The sequence below is a fragment of the Protomyctophum bolini genome (genome assembly GCF_963924005.1).
Source record: "Protomyctophum bolini genome assembly, chromosome: 20".
Classification (NCBI taxonomy): Eukaryota; Metazoa; Chordata; class Actinopteri; order Myctophiformes; family Myctophidae; genus Protomyctophum; species Protomyctophum bolini.
Window position 1 is genome coordinate 12639611 of NC_137881.1, and position 23727 is coordinate 12663337.

Below are 23727 nucleotides of genomic sequence, written 5' to 3' on the forward strand. Positions count from 1 at the left end.
AGTCATTACGAGGGCATTAGCCCTATAAAAAGATACATTTTAGTTGACTAAATGAACTGCAGATTAATGTCGACTATTCAAAATCTTATGATAGATTAGTTGACTAAAACTAGAGTAACACTAAAACATTCCAGGTGACTAAAATGTGACTAAAACTAAACGAAAACGGTTCAAGAGACCATGACTAAAACTAAAATCAAAATGTGCTGCCAAAAACAACAACACTGGTCTTGGTCCCAGTCAGTGTTCACTCACACACTGTCTGAACTTGAAGCTGTTCTTCCAACGCGGATGACCAGATGGATCAGTGAGTTCGGAGCTCCCTCTTGTGGCCAACATGGAGCCTTGCCATACATAAATAAAGTGGAGCAGCGGAACGTCAGTCACCGTAAGTGACACCAGGGTTCTGAAAGTGACAGATGAGATAAGCTGCAGGTTTTCAGCTCTATTTTTAACAGTCAGTCAGACAGTCGCCCATTAGCTCGGTGAGCATAGAAGGCAGATCACTTGCATTTAGATTTCTTTTCATATCTTGCCATTGATGGACGGCCCACAATATAGCTTGCATGGGCAACATGCAGATATTGCAGCGACATTGCAGCTTATAGCCATTTATTTCATTCAGATGTATAGTATAGCTTATTATTAACTTTATAGTATTAAGGCAAACCAACTATAAAAGTGATAATTATTTATAGCAACAGGATCCTGCACCGCACCATTCAATGATGTAGTCCCTATATTATGTCCCTATATTATGTATTCATTGTTGCATAGCATTTATGCATTGTTCAAGCAAGTGTGTGGTGTGTGTGTGTGTGTGTGTGTGTGTGTGTGTGTGTGTGTGTGTGTGTGTGTGTGTGTGTGTGTGTGTGTGTGTGTGTGTGTGCATGTGATGATGATGATATTCACCCAGCACTGTATTCATGTATTCTCGATATCTAATGCGAATGCAAACACAATTATTTGATGTTGGACTTGATAAAATATATACCATTCTGATATGTGCTGCTCGTTTCTATTTTTGTTCTGCCATCAACATCATGCAGACTTTGAAATGGGACATTTCCAAATGATCATGAATACGCTGTTTAAAATCCTCATACATAGCATTTTATTTTATTTTATATAGGCTACATATACAAAAAGGACCGCAGGTCTGCCATGTGGCAAGCAGAGTGACCCATCTCTGCCGGGACTCGAACCCGGAGCCTCTGGATTAGAAGTCCAGCGCGCTATTCCATTGCGCCACAGAGACTGCGCCAACAGAGTGGATTCCGGCACGGTTTAGGTACTTGCATCCTCCTCCCGTCCTCCGTATCCTCGCAGCATCAGGACCACTCTCATGCTCTCTGCGCCGCCATTTCGGCTCTGTGTAAGGCCAGCAGAGGGCGGTGTTGGCGCTCTATAGCAGTGGTTTGGTTTTCGACCCAATACAAGGACCATTATTATTTTATTCAGCATTTGAGCCCACGGACGGTCGGACCACCATTTTATGACATTTAGAATTCTCAGAAACTAAACTAAATAATATTTTGATGTCCACAATTTCCATGGTTTATTGATGTGGCACTGCCTGCCTATATGAGATAACAGGCAAACAGGTTGATCAAAATAACACTTATACATTCTCTAATTATTGTATACTTCTTGTAAGCTAAATAATAATGTTTAATAAAAAATAATGTAACCGGGTCCATTTGGTTTCATTTTACGACTTTTACGCTCTCAAGAGTTAAGAACGAACAATAGACAATTTGGTTACAAACTCTCCATCTTTTAAGTTTAACTACAGGGTCCCCAGTTAAACTCAAGGACGGTTCCAGGTGGTCCCCAGATTGGGGGACCACCTGGAACCTCAAGGACCACTGCTGGTCCCCGACTCCCCGGACCACTGGCTGAAAACCACTGCTGCTCTATCTCTATAGAATTTGGGCACTGGGCAGCTTGGAGGAAACAGCACATGCAGCGCCAAAATGGTGACGGTCTACCGTCTGCCGGGCTAGCGATTCAATAATCCCTGCATTTTCTACAATAACAACACTTTTATTTGGCGTAATCTGTGAATAGGCGGACCATATGATTAATAGATTTTTAATAATTCATAAAGGCGCAGAGCCGTTCCGAATAGGATAACCTTATGTTATGAACCATTTAGTGGAATTTGCATGCACGCTGTTATATTGCACACTTTTTGACGACTCAGCCTGTTTATATTTGGGTTAACCGAATTCCATACTGCTGCTATATTTTATGCAAATCGATGCGGGGAATGAATGCGGCATGCAGCGGGCGGCGCGCTTGAAGTTACACCTCGATTGCATCAGAAATCTACCCTCAAGAACCGGCACCATGTGTTCATTCATGCATAGTAGATCAAACAGTGTGTGTGTATGTGTGTGAGTGTGGACTGTAGACAACAAAGATGTGTTGGCCACAGTGTGCTGAGGGGACCGTGCGACTGACTGGACCCTGCAGTGGTCATCATCCCCCACACTTTTAACTTAAATTACAAATATGAAGCATCATATCCCACTTAATGTCTGTCAGACTCATTCATGTTTAATTATTATTTTCATGACTCAAAGTTCATTGCTTTTTTCCCTCCAAATTAAGCACAAAAGGAGATGCATGAGAATGCATCTCTCTCAGAAGAAAATAGAACAGCGCACATATCCTCGATCTTGGTGCTGAGCCAAACTGTTTGCCTTTGTCTTTCTTAATGTAAATAAAAGTATCATACAAACAATTAAGACAACAAATGAAACAAAAAGTAAACACAATACATGACTACAATACCAAACTCTACAGAAAAGATAATACAATACAGACAATACGATAAAATACAATACAAAACAAAAACAATGACATTTGGCCGCGGGTAATATTAATTTACACTATATCCAAGGAAAAACAAAAAGTAGTATGTTGCACTCACACTACAATTGGAATCTCTGACAGCAATATATATTATTTATCCTCCCCATTTACAGACATATTTATCCAGTCTGTCAGACCTTATACACAAATTCAAAGTGTGTTTGCGTTCATACAAATATTTACAGAGAAATTAAAAAAAATAGGAATACATAAGGTAAATGGTGCATTTATATAGCGCCTTTATCCAAGGCGCTTTACATAGAATACATGATCACATTGTGTAAGAACATAAAAAAAACATATTCTTTTGCCGCGATTTAAAAGTAGTCAGGGTTTCACATCATATAGGCCTAAGGCATAAAAATGTATTTAACTACTCAAAAACATATTGACCTATTCTGTCGCAAACATTCACCAAAATAGCAGATCTACAAGCTCACAGTAAGGTATGTAGTCTATGAATGCGGAGGGGGAAAAGGAACGGACCATGTATAGACCTCTGGACTCATAACGTCAAAACCACATAAACTAAGGGCAGATTCACACGATGGTCCCGGGTGCGTATACTCGGGACCACTTGGCAGATGTTGTGGTTAGTGTGAATGCTGCGTACCGTTCCCCGGGAGCGGATCACCCAAACGTTCCCGGAAACACATGGAGGTATATAGTCTCGGGACCGATTGAAGTTTACTCTGATACGGATAGCTGCAATGTGAAAGCATTGAATACAGTTGAATGAAGTGTACTCTGATACGGATCGCTGCAATGTGAAGGCATTGCATACAGTTGAATGAAGTATACTCTGATAAGGATCGCTGCAATGTGAAGGCATTGAATACAGTTGAATGAAGTGTACTCGGATACGGATCGATTGCAATGTGAAAGCGTTGAATGAAGTGTAATCGGATACGGATCGATTGCAATGTGAAAGCATTGAATACAGTTGAATGAAGTGTACTCGGATACGGATCGCTGCACTGTGAAAGCATTGAATACAGTTGAGTGAAGTGTAATCAAGGCCAATGTGAATCATGGCCAGCAGGGAACCAGGCGATCGTATTCGGGAACAGTTTGAATCAAACGGACTCAGTGTGAATCTGTCCAAAATGTTTACGTAGTTTTAAAAGAAAAAAAAACAAGATAAACATTTTGTGTAGATGTGGATATTGAGACTACAATCATCAATGCTCAGGTGAACTTATAAAGCAGCAAACATTTCAGTACTGGCTGGCATATATGTAAAAAATGTAAAAGAAAATGTAAAATCGATTCTGACCTAAAGATGGACACACAGATAAATGAGGTAGTAAGAAAGAGCTTCTGCCAGCTTAGGAGGCTATCAAAGGTTAAATCTTATCTATAACGCTGTGTTTGAAACTGTAATTCATGCTTTTATGACATCCCTCCTTGACTACTGTAATTCCCTGCTGTATATTGGCGTCAACCAGGTCTCCATCTCTCGCTTACAGTTAGTCCAGAACACGGCTGCTAGTTTGCTTACAGGTACACATAAGCGAGACCATATCAGCCCTGTACAGGTCTCCCTCCACTAGCTCCCTGTGCGAAATTTGACGATTAAAACAAATCCGTCTGCGTATAGTTCGGAAAGTGCTTCGTTTGGCAGGTGTGAAGGCTCATTCGAAGTCTGATTCGGATCAAATAGGAGTAAACACAGTTGGAAAATATTTGTTGTGCAAATCTTATGCACATTTAAAATAATTATTAAAATAATAATAAATTAATAATTTACATTTGGGGATATCTTTCACAATAATAAATAAAACATGTTCTAGACATTCTAATTATCAAAAAACAACAAAAAAGTTACTTACTTTTATCAGGGTCAAAGGTCATAAATTAAAAATAGTCCAGAGATTTTTACTTTGTGTGAATTTCATCCTCTGTGGGGGGTATTTACTGTATATGCAAATATCATGACCAATGACATTGCAATGAACATCAATGATGACGTTTAGGTGGAAAAAAAAGAACATTTAAAAAATATATTAATTAATTAAAATATGTTGCAACGCTGGGTGTTACAGGGTTAAATCAGAATTTCCTGTTAAAATGAACACTGGTGGCCCAGGCGATGGCGTAACCGTCTGGGCACCCGACTGGTAATCCAGTCGCAGTGTGCCGCGGGTTCGACTCCCGAGCCCGACACGACCTTTACTGCATGTCTTCCCTCATCTCTCTCCCGTTTCCTGTCAGCCTACTGTCTGTCCCTTCAAAAAACCAATAAAAGGCGTAAGCCGCAAAAAACATATCTTTAAAAAAAATAATGAACACTGGTTGTTAACTTGGTTCACAGTGAACCTTCACAGGGCTTCAGGGTTTAATTTTCAGCATCTAGCTTAGCTCGGTGATCCGATTCCAACACCAGACAAAACGTAGCGTCTTCCGTTTCCTCTGCAGGGACGTAAAGCTTCTCAGCAGGACCCTGAAAGAAATATAGAATCAGAATCAACTCTATTGCCACATTACAGGTTTACAGATGTTGTAAAGAACGGGGTGAATGTTTTTTGTGTGTGCGAGCTCCATCGTTTTTGCTGTTTTTAGAGGGGTGTAGAAGGCGGTTGTGTGTAAGACATGTGTGACATGACCTGTAAGACATGTGTGACGTGTAAGACAACGTGACATGACCTTGGGGAGATATGCCAGGAACACACACTTACACAAACACATGGGAAATGAACTTTCCACCGAACTGTTCTCATGGACACACATGTCTTACACACAACCGCCTTCTACCCCCCCCCCCCCCCTCTATGATGCAAGAAAGATGTATTGTGGCGGCGCGACTCATGTTGCTGCGGCTCGTGCACTAGCACATCGAAATTTAGTTTTTCTGCTGTTCACAGTTGTAAAAATGACAAATAAACCTATCTATCTATCTATCTATCTATCTAAAAGCCCTGAGGTAAAGGATGTTGTGGTTTAGACAGGGTTCTGGCCTGATGACTACAAAACAATGACTACAACATGACGTAACGATATCATCCGCTCCCGACCGGATCACACGGCAATTTAGCAATTCCTGCGGTGCGTTTTGAGCTTGTAGATCGGCTATTTATTTTCTTTTTTTATTGGAATCCTGAGAAGTAACATGTTTATTTAATTTCAAATGCCTTTAATTATAGTTATGTTAACTTTATGAACTAAATACAAATACAATGGACATAAAAAAAGACAATACAATTCTAATACTAGTCATTCAGCTACTAATATAGACTAATATCAGTCTAATATAGACTGATACATACACTGTAGCATGTCATGTTTTTGCATGTTTTGTAAACATGCTGGAATTGTAACAGCTGAAATCAATAATATATCAGTATTCTGATATTAACCTGGGGGCCGCATGTGGCAGCATGTTCAGTATTGGATGCAGGACCGAAACAGAGCATACCTTGTTATCGTTGTCAAGCACATCTTTAAGGAAGTCTTCAGGTTCTGGCACTCTGGGGAAGATCTTTTCCTTATACCTGGATAAGTGGACATGCACAAACCATGAGTCGCCATTACATTATTAACAAGTGACATTTCAAAATTCAGGTGAAACAAACTCATTATTAAAAAAAAGATAGTTACATACTTGCGCACTGCACAGAATGTCAGGAATGAAATGATGGAGACCAACAGAAGGGAGATTATGGCAGCGTTAATCAGTTGCGAATGAGGAGACACGTTTTCACCTGCAGAGAGAAAAACCTTAAGCAATATGTGGCAAGTTTCAATCCAACACATTTTCAGTCAGAAGAAGTAGGTATCAGCCAACTCATTCTTTAAGTGGTTAGAATTGTCGAATAAGTACAGGTAAGTAGGCAAAAGAAAAGAAAAAAAGACGACAAGACAAGCAAGGAGAGAGAGAATATTTCCTCTACCATATGATTTCTCGTCACTCCATGGCGTCTCTCCTTTCCTCTCCTTTCCATTTGATTGGGTGGCTTTCAGCTTAATTCTGTACTGACAGTGAGGGACAATGGGCATTTCGAGCCATGACTTTACTCCGTGTCCTGTGATATTTTCGCTCTGTTAAGACAAAACAACACACATGATGTAACACACGACGCACGTCTTCATCAGCAAGCAAGCACACGGTGAAATTCAGGAGCCAAATGATTATGTTAATAGATATACTATGTCAAATTAGGTATAATGGCAGGGTTGATCATGTCACCTTTCTGAAATTGCACTGAGTGTAGTTGATAACATATGTCCAGTCTGGGAATAGCTTTATGTTAGGTGGAGTCCAGCTGATGTTGAGTTTGCCGCCGCGTTTCTCAAGTGTCCATTCAAGAGCCGGGGGTCTAACTGTACAGTGAGAGAGACAAATAGTACAACAATATAATCATTTGTTTATTTTGACCCCCATGCGCTGCAGCTACCAGAGTGATCTAGCTTCCTCTATTTTCTTTTCAGTGAATACAATCCCTGAAGAACAAAAAGTTTGTCTTGTTGAAACTTCCTTTTCTTCCTCCTCATTAAAATGTTTGCACCATGTGGCTCTTTTTTCATTTAAAGTTATTTCCGTTAAATTAAATGATTTATTTAGTTAGTTCTAGTTACAATAACCATGAGTCATGGCACGGACACACACACACACACACACACACACACACACACACACACACACACACACACACACACACACACACACACACACACACAGGTCCGATAAGGACAGGATAAAGAGGATCTATTTTCTGCAAAAAATAGCTATGTCACAAAAAAAGAGGAAGCATGGCACATTGCAACATATACCAACATGTAATTTGTATGTGTGCTGTACCGTGTACAGCACACATACAAGTAATTATTTTTAACTGTATACAGACGTTAAATAAAGTAACCCAGTTCCTGTCCTTTACAACCTATACCTGCCAACCTACCTGCACTACACTGACCTTTAGTGACCTTCCTACTGTACTGTAATTTCCCCGACCACATATCCTTGTACAATACACACCTACAGTTTCCAACTATAAACCAATGTTTATACAAACATACCATTTCTATTCATATGCCGGTGGAAGGTGTTGTTCCACTTTAACGTCCGTGTTTGGAAGAGGAAGTAAACTTCCTTGTCTTGGAGATTGTCATCTGCAACCGAAATGTGGCAAACTCTCGTCACATTGTCTTGGTGACGCAAGATCTCACACTCATCTAACCTCAACGGACCACAGCTCTTCTCTCCGGGTATCCTGAGAAAGCAAGAGAGAGAGAGAGACATACAGTACATTTAACAAAAAAACTCAATAAACTATTTTATTCCATTCCTGTGTATACAGTCTGTACACCATTATTGCTGTACTGAAACAAAACACAGTGTCTGCTTATTTGCCGTCACTGCAAACAAACTGTAATTCACTGTTGTTCAATAGCTATTGCTATAGGGTGGTTGGTCAGAGACAGGGTCCCTCTGTCTCTCCAGCTCTTTAGTAAACAGAAAATGGACCCTTACGGGTCCTTACATGTGCATTTGGTTTCATTTTACACTCTCAACAGTTACATTATTATTCAGCTCAAATGCTGTATAAAGTAATGGGCCTTGGCCCTTAACATGAAAAACGATGAAAACCACTGCTCTAGAGCAATAGAATAAAGAGCTTTAAATCATTACAAAATCTTTAAACTAATGCATTTATCTTGCAACAACAGTTGTGTCCTAACTTTCCCTGCTCAGTCTCCCTGAGCATGACGAGAACAGGAAAACACTCAGCGGTTTCATACCAGTAGAACACCCGGAGATCTGGGAAACGACTGATTGGTGTCCAGGAACAGTTGGCATCTTTCTGGGAGTGTAGAGCACACTGGAAACTGTGCACGAGCTCTGAAAAGAGGACCGCACGCACACACGCACACACACACACACACACACACACACACACACACACACACACACACACACCTTTATTTGATTCCACAAATTACAATTAATTTGACTAAACTGCCTATAACAGCCGAAACAGAACAGTATTTGGCGCTGTAGCGCCGAAAATATTTAGTCAGTTATTTTCTGTAGCACCGAAGAGAGGACTTTAGGACGGTACTATATAATCTATATGGTCCTAAAAGTGAATAAGCCACATTGGACCACAATGTGCCGATAAGGTCAGGGCCACATTAGCCATTGGGCCGCGGCCCAGGGGTCCTTTGGGGAAACTGGACTGTGCGGTACTGGGTTTGAGGCCCTGAAAAGGGCTCCTGGGGACCTTCATTGGCTGTAGTCAAAAAGATGATAAAAAAAAATCACACCCGTGAGAAGTGAGGGGCGCTCTTATGATCATCACCTAAAATAGACACTATGCCCATTTGCTCAGACACTATGATGTAAAATTCTCCATTCATTGTCACTTGATGGGAATTCAATGTTTGTTTAAGACAAGGTTTGTGGACTGTAAAAGCTGGATGTAGGAGCTGCCCTCCAAAAAACTGAAAAACCCAACAATTTCACACACACACGCGTGCTATAGGGGCCAATCAATCAACCGCCTCTTTTATCAATTTCAACAAAGTCAAACCTGGACGTTTCAAAAGTGACTTTACCTGGGTTGGTGGTGATGTTTAGAACCACACGTTCACCCGCACCAATTCCATTACATATGGTCTGAACAGAAAATTCCAGCAATCCTTCGTCTATCGGTCCTTCGTCTATCGGTAGGTAAATGGCACAAGATGTGCCTTGAATTTTTTCTTTATGCTGAGAACAAATAATATACTTTCATCGTTAGTATTATAGATCCTAATAGCACCTTTTGTTTTATCTTAAAGTTGAAAAATAGACCCAAAGTGCTTCAGGAGACTTAATTCATCACATGATCAGAGCCTACTACATGTATGTAAATGTTTTCGTTGAAATGTACCCATTCTACATACTGTGAATAATCAAGCACACGTATGTATGCACGTACACACTCGCTCGCACGCATGCGCACACACACACACACACAAAAATGAAAACAAGTCAAATATAAGTGAAAAGTGTAGAAATGTAAATAACCTTATCGACATCCGCAAGTTCCTGGCCTTGTCTTCTGGTAACGTATTCATAGTACAAAGGGTCATTGCAGCCTTGGATGGCCTCCGGTGGGGCCCAGGATGCCTTCAGACAGAAGGGGTTCCCAAAGGCACAGGACACGTTGCGTGGCCGGGGGTCTAAAGGGGGGTATAAATGATCTGAGAGAAATCAGTGTTTAAAAAATACATATAAAAGAAAGCTAAGGGACAGGAAATGGAAAACGGACTTCTTTTTCCCCCCAAAAATGAAAAACTAATCATTTTCAAAACAGATCTACAAAGCTCACAATTATGCAAGGTGTTGTGAGCTTGTAGATCTGCTATTCTTCATTGCAAGGTGAAGTGGTAATGTTAATCTGAAAATGTAATAACAGACCATTAAAGTATTTCCTTGCTGACTGAGAGCAGATAGTTCTTCACAACACAATGAACATTCCATTGGTGTCCATGTTTTATGATTGTTTTTATAGCCGACTCTTGATTTCTGGCAAGTCTCGGGATTTCCAGGAAACACGCGCACGCGCGCGCACACACACACACACACACACACCCCTTCAGTGGGTCTATTCATGTCAGTTAATTATAACATTCCTGATAAGTTTAGAGACTTCAATCTTCACATATAAGATAACGGTCATAAATACTCAATAGCCTACTTTGACATTAGGTTTTACTTGAGTCCTGACTTTGGGAATTCAAACACGCGTCTGGCGACGATACAACGATTGAACAATTTAACAAAGATAAACAAACAAACTTTCCTTACCCGTCTGTGATCTCACGAAGGAAACAACGAGGACGAACAACAATTCCACACTTCTAAATGTGCTGTCTGAAATGGATTTCTCCATTAGGAAGGGACGCATGCCATCTACTTTTAGCGAAAAATAAACCAGCTATCCGGAATTTCCACATCATCAAGTCGCACTGACTGCATGGGCAAATACGTTTCAAAATCCAACCCCATGGCCATTAACCTCGCCGCGGCCACACCAGGCTTTTACATGGCCATTACCCCAACCGTTGGGAGGAGTTTAGCAATCCATTTCCCTCTTCTGTGTAGCCCTGACTCACTAGCACGGGACCAGGGCTACCTCTTCTGTTGCATGCCACCAGGCACCAGCCACAACTTGTGGCATGGACGGACCACGGACGCTTCGCAATCAACACTCATAAATCATAATGTAGGCTAAAATATATTCACCTGACCTGGCTGTACTTTCATTGAACTGTACCCATTCCACAAACTGTTAATACAATTTGCAATCAATCAATCTGTCAAACTGGTAACTGTAATTAGCTATTTCAACCAGGAGATGGCGGTGTAGGCCGTCAATGTATACACAACTATAGGAATCTTTTAGCCTATATTTTTTCTTTCCTATATACAGGTTTAATGTTTGTTTTTATTTTTAGGATTGGAGTATTTATTAACAGTTTGCAGAATTACAGTACATTTCAAGCACAACTCAATACAAAAACTGTTAACTGTAACAATAAAGTGTACAAGAGGGTCCACCTTGTTCAATTCATCAAGACATTTCGAGATATGTGTATAGATATTTAGCCCTCATTTGTTTCCCTCTATCATCAGCCACTATACCTATATATCTGGCTGTATTAAAGTTATTATTATATAGTTCAAAAATTAACACATCCACAAAAATGAAAGAATGTCTCACTACAGTTAGATCCATCCATCCATCCATCTTCAACCGCTTATCCCTAGTCGGGTCGCGGGGGTAACAGCTCCACCAGAGTGCTCCAGACTTCCCTCTCCAGAGCAACATTAGTGACTTCCTCCTGGGGGATTCCGAGACGTTCCAAGGCCAGTGAGTCGATGCATTTCCTCCAACTGCGCCTTGGTCTGCCTCGGGGTCTCCTTCCAGTGGGACGTGCGTCGAGGACCTCCCTAGGGAGGGAGTTAGATACATGATGATGTTGTCTAGCCGCTTTGCACACACACACACGCACACACTAAAACCTGATGAGTCATCATTGGCCTACGTATGTCACATGTAAAATTACTCACTTATATAAGGTGTGATCTCTTGATTTGTGTTTCCCTGACTTGTGTTCCAGATACTTCCCTCCACCCACACACACAAGCATCTGAGAGTTTAATATTTCACAAGTAGGCCTAACGTGTTGTATGCAAATATACAGTAGGCCTGAGACCTAATTGTGTTATCCCTGACTTTACTACTGGTACGGTTAACAATCTTGCTTCAATTCCAGATTGATTCAACCAATCAATCAATGGTTCAGTCACCGGAACACGAGTGGACTGACCGTACGCCGTGACATCCCCCATGCTTCTACAAATACGAAGCACTTTACTGTCATTCATGTGCATTTGTAGACAACATGTCACACACACAATTATAATTCAAAGTGTTTATGTATACGTATAATATAAATATATAAAAATAAAAATACAGTTACAGAGAAATACAGAAGGAAATAAGGAATACATTATCACATTGTGTAACAGCATCCTTCTTACAGGTTGTGTATATACACACACAGCACCATTACACTATGTAATTACCCGTGTATTAACTGATTGGCACCCATGTGCATTTGACCTGTCAAATTGCCTCGTTGCAAAGCCTTACTCTTGTGAATTTGTGATGTATATGTTTGTTTGTCAGTATTCTTCATTTCGCCCTGATGAAGACCTTTCATGGTCGAAATATGTCGGCAGTTGTCTTTCAACCCTTTTTGGTGTTTCAAGCATTATGTTATGCTTCAGCTATTTAAAAATAAACAACACATTTTCAGATGGGGGTCGGCGGCCAATTACATATAACTTTTGGGGTCCTTGACATAAAATATTGAGAACCACTGATATAGAAACGAGGTTTTTCAGAAAACTGTCATGATTTAGAAGACATTTTTAAAATGTTAACGTAATTCAGTAGACATGAAGGCAAAGATGCCATACAAGGTACAATCTTAGTCTATCTACACACTATATGACTAAGATAGTAGCATCAGTTAGCTACTGTGCCTAATTGGACATACAACGTCTAACATAGACGCACGTCAGTCTCTTAAATGAACACTGACCATTAAAACGCTGACGCTGGCACTGACTTCCGCATTCCTGGAGTGCACGAAGGGCCCCACGTGAGACTTGGCAACTGGCACTACAGATTACATGGGTGGCCTGTGGCAAACACTAAAACAAACAGCTTAAATTTGGATTAGAAACAAAGCAAAAAAAAACGGCTTAACGGCAATTTCGTAAAACGATATACCAAGCCACTGAGGAGAACACCACATGAGAACAGCCACATAACTGTATAACAGTCTTAATTGAGTGAGAGTTTGAGAGTTCACAGAACAGAAGGACATTGCTTGCTTACATGTTGGGAAAATGTAAGAATTGTCTTTCCCGGATCGCCATTATATGCCTATATATATATGGGCATATGGCATATGGTTATGGTTATGTCTGCGTTGAAGTTTCTTTCTTCCAGGAAATAAAACGTCTGGGTTTCCGAGGCTAGAGTTGACGTGACGTGGCTGTAGTCCGCCGGGCCGGCCGGTCGGCCCTGAAGCCAAATTCAAAATAGAATATGAACCCAGGATTTTCATGGTTTGGTTTTTCATTAATTCAAATCTGAACAAATGTTACTGTAAGACACGTGTATGCCAGGCAAAGGGCTTCAGGGTTCTTCAGCATCTAGATCGACGACCTGAGGTTCCAACACTAGACAAATCTTGGTGTCTTCAACCTCCTCTTGAGGGATGTAAAGCTTCTCAGCAGGACACTGAAAATATACAGAGGACAGAGCAAGGTCAGAGTTGCATGTCAGTCTATCTAAAGAAAGCAGGTGAATTAATTTTGATATTCTATTACCCACTGGTATAGGTGCCACTTCATTAAGCACACTAACAAATAATTATTTTAATTTTTTATGATGAGTTGTTATTTTTCATGTCATGATTATGAATTGAATACCCAGCACATGAATGGAAACAAGACCGCAAGGACTTTTTTCGTTTTCCCTTCGGACGTGTTTGACTTCGCTCTGTAGTGTCAATCAATCAATCAAAGGCCATTCACCTTGTTGTTGTTGTCAAGCAGATCTTTAAGGAAATCTTTTGGTTCTGGTAGTTTAGGGAAGATCTGTGTCTTGTACCTGTGCAGAAACCACGAGTCACCATTAGATAACAGGTGAAACTTTGTGAATGTGAAAACAAGCTGGAAGACACTCTTTAGTAAAAGATGGTTAAATACGTACTTTCTGACTGCACAAAATGCCAGGAATACAACGATGGCAACCAACAGTGGAGCGGTTGCGGTGGCTGTAATCATTAGCCAGTGACGAGACACGTTTTCACCTGCACACAGGAAAGCGGCATTGTGAAGCAAAAACGTAGCAGGTTTCAATCAAATACATTTTCTGTCAACTCCTTTGCTTCTCTCCAAAATGTAATTAGAGGATAAACCTCTCTTGAGATGCATCCTCTCGTTTTTAACTCACAATCTAACAACACAACAATGAACAGTATCATTGACAAAAAACAAACATAAGGGTTCTCCCACCATCCCAGACGACACTACATCTGCTACACAATGTCATCTAATAGTAAATACAGTAAATAGGGAAAAAGGGGGGGTAAAAACAAGCAATAAATGAGGGCGTCCGCTGGCTTAGTGGTCCATGTGCATGCCACATAGGCTCTGGCCTGACAGCGTGTTGTGTGTTCGAGTCCCATTCATGACGACCTTTGCTGTGTGTCTCTCCCCCACTTTCCGGTCTGTCCACTAATGACTATCAATAAAGGCTAAAAGCAACAAAAAATTTATAATAATAAAATGCAATAAAATGATCACACAATAATAAGCAAGAACAAGTAGATTTAAGAGAAGCAAGCACAGGCGTCTTAAAGACATGAAATGAGGTAATTGACCTAGGACTTAAGTGAAATAGGTAGACCCTAGGTACTGTTAGTATGTAAACGTAAAAAAGTAGGTCTCAATTGAGTCTCCTACCAGAGACTGCAAATATTGCAAAAATTGCCTCAGGAATGCAACACAAAAAAATCCTCCATGAATTCAAGGCTTCATGGGGTGTAATAAATAAAGTTACTACTCCTTTATTGTCCGGGGACAACATCTTTTACTTTTCACTTTTCAATCAAGTACTGAAATGAATGAAAGAAAGAAAGAAAGATATCCTCTGTCTACCATATGTTTTCTCGTCACTCCATGGCGTCTCTCCGTCTGACCTCTTGGCCTTCAGCTTCATTGTGTACCGACAGTGAGGGTCGACGTGCATGGACCACGAATCCTTTGAACCTTTGAACCTTTTGCTCTGTGAAGACAAAACAACACACATTTTGGTATCGGGTTTTTTTTCATTGGCCTAAAATATTGTTTATATAATCTTTTTATAGCGCTTTTCTATGCACTACATGCTTACTCAAAGCGTTTTACAATGGTCCATTCATTCAGACATTTGGAAGGTGAAGCATATGACAGACTTCTAGCATTGCACAGTGAAATTCACGAGCCAAATGATTATGTTCATAGAATCGTATCAAAAGTCATGCAAATGTCCTTTTTGTCATGTTAGGTAAATGGCAGGGACGTTGATGTCACCTTTGTTTTATTGCATTCAGTGTAGTTGATAAGGTATTCCCAACTGTTGCTGAATATGTCAGGTGGAGTCCATCTGATGTTGAGGTTGTCTCCATCTCTAGTTAACTCCCATTCAAGAGCCGGGGGTCTGACTGTACAGTGAGAGAGACAAATTGGACATGATAATTATTTCTGCTTTATTCGGACCACCATTTAGCACTACCACCAGATAGATAGTGGTCCAGTCTTCTCGGGGTTGCACCAATTAACAGTTATACTGTAGCTATACTAGCCAATGCAGCACAATATTCCATGAAAATAAGACTGCATAAACAAAGCCTCAAGAAAAGTTACATGTCGCCTACAAAAGAAAAGGAAAAGGGTCAAATTAATTGAACCAAATAAATTACAGTTAAGACCTAAAACATGAGCGGAAAACATGGGTAAACAAAGTCATCACAGTGCACAGAATACCGCCTGAGCACACAGACACATGCAAACAACCCAAGGTTAATGAAACAGAAAACTGTACTTCTAGGAAAGGACAGAGAAGAACAGGACATTTTGAAATCACTCACTCTGCAGAAAAAGGGAAGCATGGCATTACAACATTTCCTTTCCATGTACCACACCACACATACACAAGTTAACGCTCTATCTTTTGAGGTGGCGGTGTGTGTGTGTGTGTGTGTGTGTGTGTGTGTGTGTGTGTGTGTGTGTGTGTGTGTGTGTGTGTGTGTGTGTGTGTGTATGTGTGTGTGTATGTAAACACAAACTTTGTCCACTCCTAACACAAACATTAAATGCCATTGACAATGAATGGACAATTTTGTTGGAAGATTGGTTGGAATGAGATTATGTATGATGATGATGTACGATGTACAGCTCCCCTAACTTCACACGGGTGTGATTTTTACTGTAGAGTCCTGAAATAAAGTAACCACTAACCAGTACACTGCCTACTTTACCTACCCAGTGCCAACCTACTTGCAGTATACTGATCTATTGCACCATCCTGACCACATATCCCTGTGCAATACACCCACAGTACCAAACTATTAATCAATGTTCATACCCACATACCGTTTTTATTCATGTCCCTGTTGAAGGTGTTCCTCACGGACATATTGTCCTGTGTTCCATTGAAGAGGAAGTACACAGTCTTTCTGTGGAGAAGTTCTTCTGACATGTGACAAACGCTCATCTTCACATTGTCCGGGTGAGGGTAGATCACGCACTCCTTTAAGCTCAGTGGACCACAGGTGGGGACGGATGCTAACCTGAGAGACATAACGTTAGCCCAATGCTTCATCAAAGCCATACATTTTATGCAGTTTGCCTAATGAATTATGAATTACTATTTTAATGACTAGACGTTTTGATTGAGGCTGATCTAAACACAAATAATCACCAAATGCCCATCAGGCTACCGGGCCGTGTCATCTACATTCTACACAGTATGGGTATTCATGCAGAGCCCCCGGTTGAGTGGATGAGGGTGAAATGAATAAGGGTGAAATGATCGGCTCATTTGCATCAAATGCAGATGTGCATCAAAACTCTCTGAGAGCAGCTGTTATTGCAAGCTTGCAGACAATAGACCTGAGGCCGATTCTACTAAATAATGCAGATTTTACAAAAATGTTCAAAGTTATATTTGGATATTTGTATATGTTATCCCTTCGCTCAAAGAGGAAAAGCCCAGCGGATTCTTACGAGGAGATTAAGTAGAACAAGCGCAGATTGGGGACATGAGTTGATCGCGTCCAGGAACAGTTAGCGTCTGTGGAGGAGTGGAGAGCACACTGGAAACCCTGCACGAGCTCTGAGAAGACAGACAGACAGATATAACAATAACAAAACATAAATAATAAATCAAAGAACAAAAGGCGAGCCGATTGCTTCTGGGAGTTCACAGAGTGATTATGACCCCAGTCCAGACTTGAGGTGCCAACAAAGGCAGAGTTCAAGCAAACTCTGATCTAGCCTGGCCTTGGACAGACACACAGTCACACATGTGGATTCACTGAGGCCTCCTCCTACACGGGGAGGAGCGAGGCGTCAGCTAAAACCAGACTATAACTCTGAGCAAGGATAAAGTTAAAACTTAACCTTTAATAGGTTGGGGTTGACACAGGGCTACTACATACCAACACAATAAATGGCTTGAAGTCCGACTGTCTCGATGGGACCCCTCTTCACATTAATACATCACACAGTCTGTCTAAAAAGTTCCAGATAAAAGTGCTTTTATCAGCTATACAACAAATTTAAAACAATCCATGGACTTCTCAATAGTTATGGAAGGGAATGCCAGAGCTATTATGTCTGAGGAAATGATATTTACCTGGGTTGGTGGTGATGTTAACAACCACACGTTCACCCTGTCCTGTATCGTTACATATGGTCTGAAGAGAGAATTTCATTGTTCCTCCCTCTATCATTGGGTAAATAGTAGCAGATGTCGTAGTAACTCTCTCTATGTCAAACTGAGAAGACAAAGACAAATAACATAGTTTAATTGTTAGTAAAAATGATTATTAGCACTTTTTATATACAGTTTTATCTCACGATTCTGCAACGCATTTTTTCATCCAGTGTCAATTATCTAATGTAATCACTCTTTTTGCTATATTTTAATTGAAATCCTGAATTATTATTTAGCTATTTTTGAATTGGAATCCTGAAAAGTCAAAATTTAATTTCAAATGCCTTTAATTATAGTTAACATATAACATGTAACTTTACGAACTAAACACAAATACATTGGACATAAAAAAAGACAATGACATTTTAATACTACTATAACAAAAAATACATCACATGGATGCACCTGGGACGTATCCTCAGTGACGTATCCTGAGGTCAACGGGGTTTCACCTGGGACGTATCCTCAGTGACGTATCCTGAGGTCAACGGGGTTTCACCTGGGACGTATCCTCAGTGACGTATCCTGAGGTCAACGGGGTTTCACCTGGGACGTATCCTCAGTGACGTATCCTGAGGTCAACGGGGTTTCGGGTCTACCAACATCATACCCCTCACTCAGGCGACTCAGCCGGGGTTGATCAAATCCCAACTTACGTCCCAGTAGCTACCCTCGATCAGTCCATCAGGGAATGAGCAAGGCCACACAATCCGTTGCGCCGGAACTACTCTGCCGGGACTGGGAGAACCAAATTCTGGTGCGTGGAAGGACTAGGTTCTGTGGGTTGACTCCTGTCCTGGCCCCTCCTACGTCTCACCAGGTCCACTCCTGCTCTCACCAGGTCCAAGACCTGTGCGTTGCACCAGACTCACAGCACCAGGCACTTCATTCAGGAGTGGTGGATTATAATGGCCCTCCTAAAGGCCTCACCGAGGTTTGTTGGGCTTCCTCCTCACGGAGGACAGGCTACTCATTAAGCTACTAAGTTAGACTGAAGTAATTAAAGCAGGCCATGTTTGCATGTTTGGAATTGTAACAGCTGAAATCAATAATATATCAGTATTCTGATATTAACCTGAGGCCACATTAAGTGAAGGTGATGGAGGGCCGCCAGTTGCCCATGTTTGGCCTAATAGAAGAACAAAAGTTGTTGTGAAATACAAAAAAAAGCAGTAGTATCACGGCAGCCACCAGTTTGTGAAGCATTGCGTTAGTTCCTGCAGGGCAGTGAGGGTGTTTTCCGATTAAATCTCTTCTTCTTACGTTGCTACATCAACATCAGAGCCACAGAGGAAGACAGAGTTACGACAACTCTGTTCACTTAATGGGGCCAGGCTCTTCTACAATAGACTTCTATTGGTTTGTCCCTTTAAAAAGGGACAAACTTACGGAATGCATTGGAGTCTATGGGCTCGCCCGAGTACATGAACCTACATGGGCTGTTTTCTGCCCCCTCAATGTCATAACTCTGTCTTACTCTATGGCTCTGATCATCATCTACTGCTGCTTCTAGCTGCCTCCTCCACCCCAGCCTCCAACTGTTTGGGTCAGTCTGGAATGGATGAGAGCAGGTAATTCTGATTTCATATCTGCAGACTCAAGTTGATCTGTTCAATGCATTGCTTAGGTCCGCTCTTGTATACCCATATGGGTGGTTTTGTGTAGGTTCTCTGGTTTAGTTTAGCTTAGCTGGTGACCACCAAAAACTACAACATAACTACACACCACGGTGGTCACCGGCACTCACACAACACATCTCTCCATTTTTACCAACCACTGTTTCGGTGGTCACCTCTTCACCCAAAACGGGACTTACTATGAATAGGCCTTTAGCCAAAATTAGGGATTTGTTTTTTGATACTTTTTGAAGCCTTGAATTCCTTCTTGTCACATTCCTAAGCCAATAATTTGATGACCAGCTGACTCAATGGGGACTCTGCCGGTCATCAAAGTATTCACTTACGTAGGTCAGGACATGCGACAAAAACAAAAATCTCTGTAAATTCAAGGCTTCATGGGTTGAGTAATCAATGAAAAAAAAGGCATTTTGATCCCTTTAATGCTATTTTAACTGTATTCCTTTTATTGCAATACATGTTTAAATCTACTTATGATGTGAGTGTTGCTGACTTTTACATTTAATTAAATAGTCTAGGCAGGCTACATTTGAAATTCAAGATTCAATAGATCTAACTCCTCACATGCTCGAGAAGAACCCAAGTGCAACAGTGAGGTTACAGTGAGTAGACGTGATCAAGGCGGAGGACTTTAAGTATTACATTTCAGAGAAATGAGAGAGAGAGTGTGGAAAACAGGTGAAGAAACGAGTGCAAGCAGATTGGAATGTGTGGAGAAAAGTGTCAGGTGTTAATGTGTGATAGCAAGTATCAGCAAGAATGAAAGGAAAGGTGTACAAGACTGTGGTGAGACCAGGTATGTTGTGTGGTTTAGAGCACTGAGGAAAAGACAGGAAGCAGAGCTGGAGGTAGCAGCGACAATAAGATACATGAACGATCAGAGGGACAAGCGCATGTCAGATAAAGTCAGAGAGGCCAGACTGAGATGGTTTGGACATTTACAGAGGAGGCATAGTGAGTATATCGGTAGACAAGGATGTTGACATTTATGGATATAGTGAAAGAGACACACACACACACACACACACACACACACACACACACACAGAAAGTAATGTAGAAAATAACCTCAATTTCTGGGATTCTATAGTACTCATATTCGCAACCTTGGATACCATCGATTCCCTCTGGTGGGGCCCAAGATGCGCTCAGACAGAAGTCATTCTGAAGAGTCACGTTCACATCTCGTGGCCGCAGGTCTAAAGTGGGGCAATGACAGAGAGAGAGAGACAGAGAGAGAGAGAGAGAGAGAGAGAGAGAGAGAGAGAGAGAGAAAGAGAGCGAGAGAGAGACTTTTAATCAGATAGATTTCAGCGTTCACAATTGTAGCCTATCTGATTGTCACAACAATTGAAAAACACAAACACGCAAAAACTAGTGGTGTGGTGTTAGTGTACCAAACTTTTCATGCCAAGGACCCCCAAAATTATACTAATTATAGCCCGCAGACCCCCAATTTGAAAATATATGCCAAGGACCCCAATAAGCTCTAGCTCTAGCAATGATTTTCAACCATTTTCATTTCAAGGGCCCCCGGTTTGAACTGAATTAGTCTACGGACCCCCATTTAATGGCATTTCTATCTCTGGGACTCCCAATTTATATTGTAAAATCAATGTTAAGTCTGAAAGTGTACAAATGGAACCAAATGGACCCGTTCTCTCAGAGTTACAGACCCACAAGGGTCCATTTGGTTCCAACTATCTATCATTTAGCTGGCGAGTCGTCCTGGAAATCCCTCAAGTCCCTGGGGGTCCCCTTTGAGAGTCACTTTACAGGGCTTAAAAAGAAAAAGGAGAAACTTTATGGGAAAAGTCTCAGTAGTAAGGGGTTGCCTCAACTTGCCTGCTGATGGCTAAAAACGGCCATAGCCACACTTGCCCATTTAAACATAATTTGAATGGATAATGAATAAAGTGTTCTTTAATATCGCAAATTGTACTTCTTTGTCATATAGGTGCCACGTACGTTTGAAGTGACATCATAATAATAATACATTTTACTGCTCGTCCTAAGATGGAAACCTCCCCATAAACTTGAGGTCTCACAATGGATCCTCTCATTAATGGACATGATCTCTCTGGAACTCTCTATAGCTCCATCCAATGGGGCACAAGAAAACACACATCTTGACATCTTATCCACAGCATTAGAAAAACTTAAATCATGCCAACATCTCTGATGACTGGTATTTTCCTTTCTTCTTTTATCTTAATTTTTCCAATGGTAAAGTACCTGTCTCGCATTATTATTATTATTTATTTATTTATGTATTGTAATTTTGTAAAAACACAGAATATAATAAGAATAGGGATTTAATGACGGATAACGTATAGCAAATAACAAAACACACTTCCAAAATCATGCAAGAACAACTTGGATGGGCTTATGATTGTTTGGTTATATATATTGTTCATAATTCATAACATCCCTGCTGTCGGTCTCATCTGGCCCTTATTTAGAATTTCAGAGACCGGAAGTTTTAGTAAACTTAAACTTGTAGATTAACGGAACGTAGATAAAGTAGCTCAATAAATGTATACCTCTATGTCAGTAAACCGAATGTCAAACACCAAACACGTCACGACAGTGAACGAGAAATACAAAAGTAATTCTCTCCAGTCCTTACCCGTTTGTGACTTCACCAAGGAAACAACAAGGAGGACGAACAATACTTCCACTCTTTCAAATGTCCTGCATAACCTAATGTGGTCCATTAGGAAGGCTTTTGAGGTCATAATATTCCAGTTTATTTTGCCGTAATATAACATATTCCCTGTTCTTGCCTGGATAGTGGATACAGAGAAACACGGAAGCACTCCCGTCGTTTCATAATGAGTCAAGACTCATGTGCCTCGTCCCAGGATGATGAACTCGAGGAAAGACAAGACAGTTGGGAGGAGCTACTTCAAACTTGGAAAAGTGACGCCAGTTCAGTGTCCGTGACGCAATCAAGGCCATGGGCGTCTGTCTCGCGCGCACACACACACACACACACACACACACACACACACACACACACACACACACACACACACACACACACACACACACACACACACACACACATTTCGATTTCTTTATTTGAATCCACAAATTACAATTAATTTTACAAGGAAACAAATATAACAGGGTTGACAGTTCATGTTCACTTAAGGATACACATGGCACCTCCTTCTCCACACAGACAAACTGCCTATAACAGACGAGACAGAACAGTATTTGGCAAGTTGTTTGGCTTTGCTTTTTGTCATGCCAGCTATTCTTAGGCCACTCATGGTCAGTTTATGCACATGGCCCAGGCTTCCGAATATCAGTATGGCAAATCTACAGCGATACCCCAAGTTTGTTATGCTTCCAAGTAATGGTTGATACTTAGAATATTTATCTTGGAATGCCTGGTCCATGTACAAATCAAAGACACAGCCCACCTCCAGAATCAGGACCTCCTTGTGTCTGGTGTCAACAAAGACAACATCAGGTGTATTCGGGATGTTAGCAAAGACATCGCATGCACAGCTAAACCAATCTGGTAACACTCTTGAGTGTTTATACATTGCTGCACTAGATGGCACATGCTTTCGAACTGCATCAGACACTAGGTCAACAATCCGGTCATGGCGAGCAATATATAAGTTTTTGTATGCACTACATCCATTTGTTATGTGTGCAATGGATTCTAGGTGTTGTTCAGAATCATGATGGTTTATACAGAGTGGAGTGTGGGTGTCGGGATACCAGATTGACAGATTGTACTTGGTTGGTAATACTTGTAGTCTTGCTTTGATGGTAAATTTTAAAACATCCTCCCCAATAGCAGCATTTTTGTACATCGAATGTGAAACAGAGTGATCAGCTGAATCAACACAGGCCAACTTTCCCTGCAGTCGAAGGCCACGCCAATGTTCTTTGGCTTCAGTCTGTTTCGTGCTAAGCAGAACCCTTCTTGCCGTTTCTTCCTGTAGTCTAGTGTCCCCTCCCTGGTGGGTGAGGGTAGCCTTCACTACCACGCTGGAGTCTGTAATTAATCCATCTGAGATGGGCACATTTTCGTTGTTTTTTGCCCATTTTAGCTGGACTCCTGTCCGATGGCAAAGGTCGTTGAGATCTGGCCAATCAGACCAGACCCCGAAGCCCTTGGCTTGTGAGTCCAGTTTCCC

At 41.1% G+C, this 23727-nt stretch overlaps 2 protein-coding genes across 4 annotated transcripts; both read right to left on the bottom strand.

The window, feature by feature from the left end:
* Positions 1-1306: 1306 nt before the first annotated feature.
* LOC308334906 (uncharacterized protein) lies at positions 1307-12104 on the bottom strand. 2 transcript variants are annotated; one of them, XM_080791802.1, is made up of 10 exons: positions 11589-12104; positions 9890-10065; positions 9436-9589; positions 8620-8719; positions 7897-8090; positions 7067-7200; positions 6771-6918; positions 6482-6581; positions 6296-6371; positions 1307-5323 (listed from the first exon to the last, which is right to left on the bottom strand). In XM_080791802.1, the coding sequence occupies exons 1-10, from the start codon at positions 11605-11607 to the stop codon at positions 5219-5221; spliced, it is 1206 nt and encodes a 401-aa protein (XP_080647928.1). In that variant the 5' UTR covers positions 11608-12104; the 3' UTR covers positions 1307-5218. The 2 variants fall into 2 exon arrangements, with proteins under 2 accessions (XP_080647928.1, XP_080647927.1); XM_080791801.1 differs by lacking the exon at positions 11589-12104 and adding an exon at positions 10673-10905 and having other exon boundaries at positions 9890-10044.
* Positions 12105-12308: 204 nt separating this feature from the next.
* LOC308334907 (interleukin-13 receptor subunit alpha-1-like) lies at positions 12309-23108 on the bottom strand. 2 transcript variants are annotated; one of them, XM_080791804.1, is made up of 10 exons: positions 22197-23108; positions 20636-20766; positions 17850-17991; positions 17219-17327; positions 16586-16782; positions 15524-15654; positions 15110-15236; positions 14160-14259; positions 13986-14057; positions 12309-13686 (listed from the first exon to the last, which is right to left on the bottom strand). In XM_080791804.1, exons 1-10 carry the CDS (start codon positions 22336-22338, stop codon positions 13581-13583), a joined length of 1257 nt encoding a protein of 418 aa, XP_080647930.1. In that variant the 5' UTR covers positions 22339-23108; the 3' UTR covers positions 12309-13580. The 2 variants fall into 2 exon arrangements, with proteins under 2 accessions (XP_080647930.1, XP_080647929.1); XM_080791803.1 differs by having other exon boundaries at positions 12309-13685; positions 13982-14057.
* Between the last annotated feature and the right edge of the window lie 619 nt (positions 23109-23727).

Bases quoted from the DNA above. Each gene is read 5' to 3' on its own strand.
- LOC308334906 (XM_080791801.1), bottom strand. From the start codon at position 10,772: ATGCGTCCCTTCCTAATGGAGAAATCCATTTCAGACAGCACATTTAGA. The intron at 7,201-7,896 runs GTATGTTTGTAT...CTCACTGTACAG, and splicing joins CCGGCATATGAATAGAAATG to TTAGACCCCCGGCTCTTGAA. The intron at 6,582-6,770 runs GTAGAGGAAATA...TTCTCTCTGCAG, and splicing joins GAGTGACGAGAAATCATATG to GTGAAAACGTGTCTCCTCAT.
- LOC308334907 (XM_080791803.1), bottom strand. From the start codon at position 22,338: ATGTTATATTACGGCAAAATAAACTGGAATATTATGACCTCAAAAGCC. The intron at 17,992-20,635 runs GTTATTTTCTAC...TTGTCTTCTCAG, and splicing joins ATAGAATCCCAGAAATTGAG to TTTGACATAGAGAGAGTTAC. The intron at 17,328-17,849 runs GTAAATATCATT...CTGTCTTCTCAG, and splicing joins TAACATCACCACCAACCCAG to AGCTCGTGCAGGGTTTCCAG.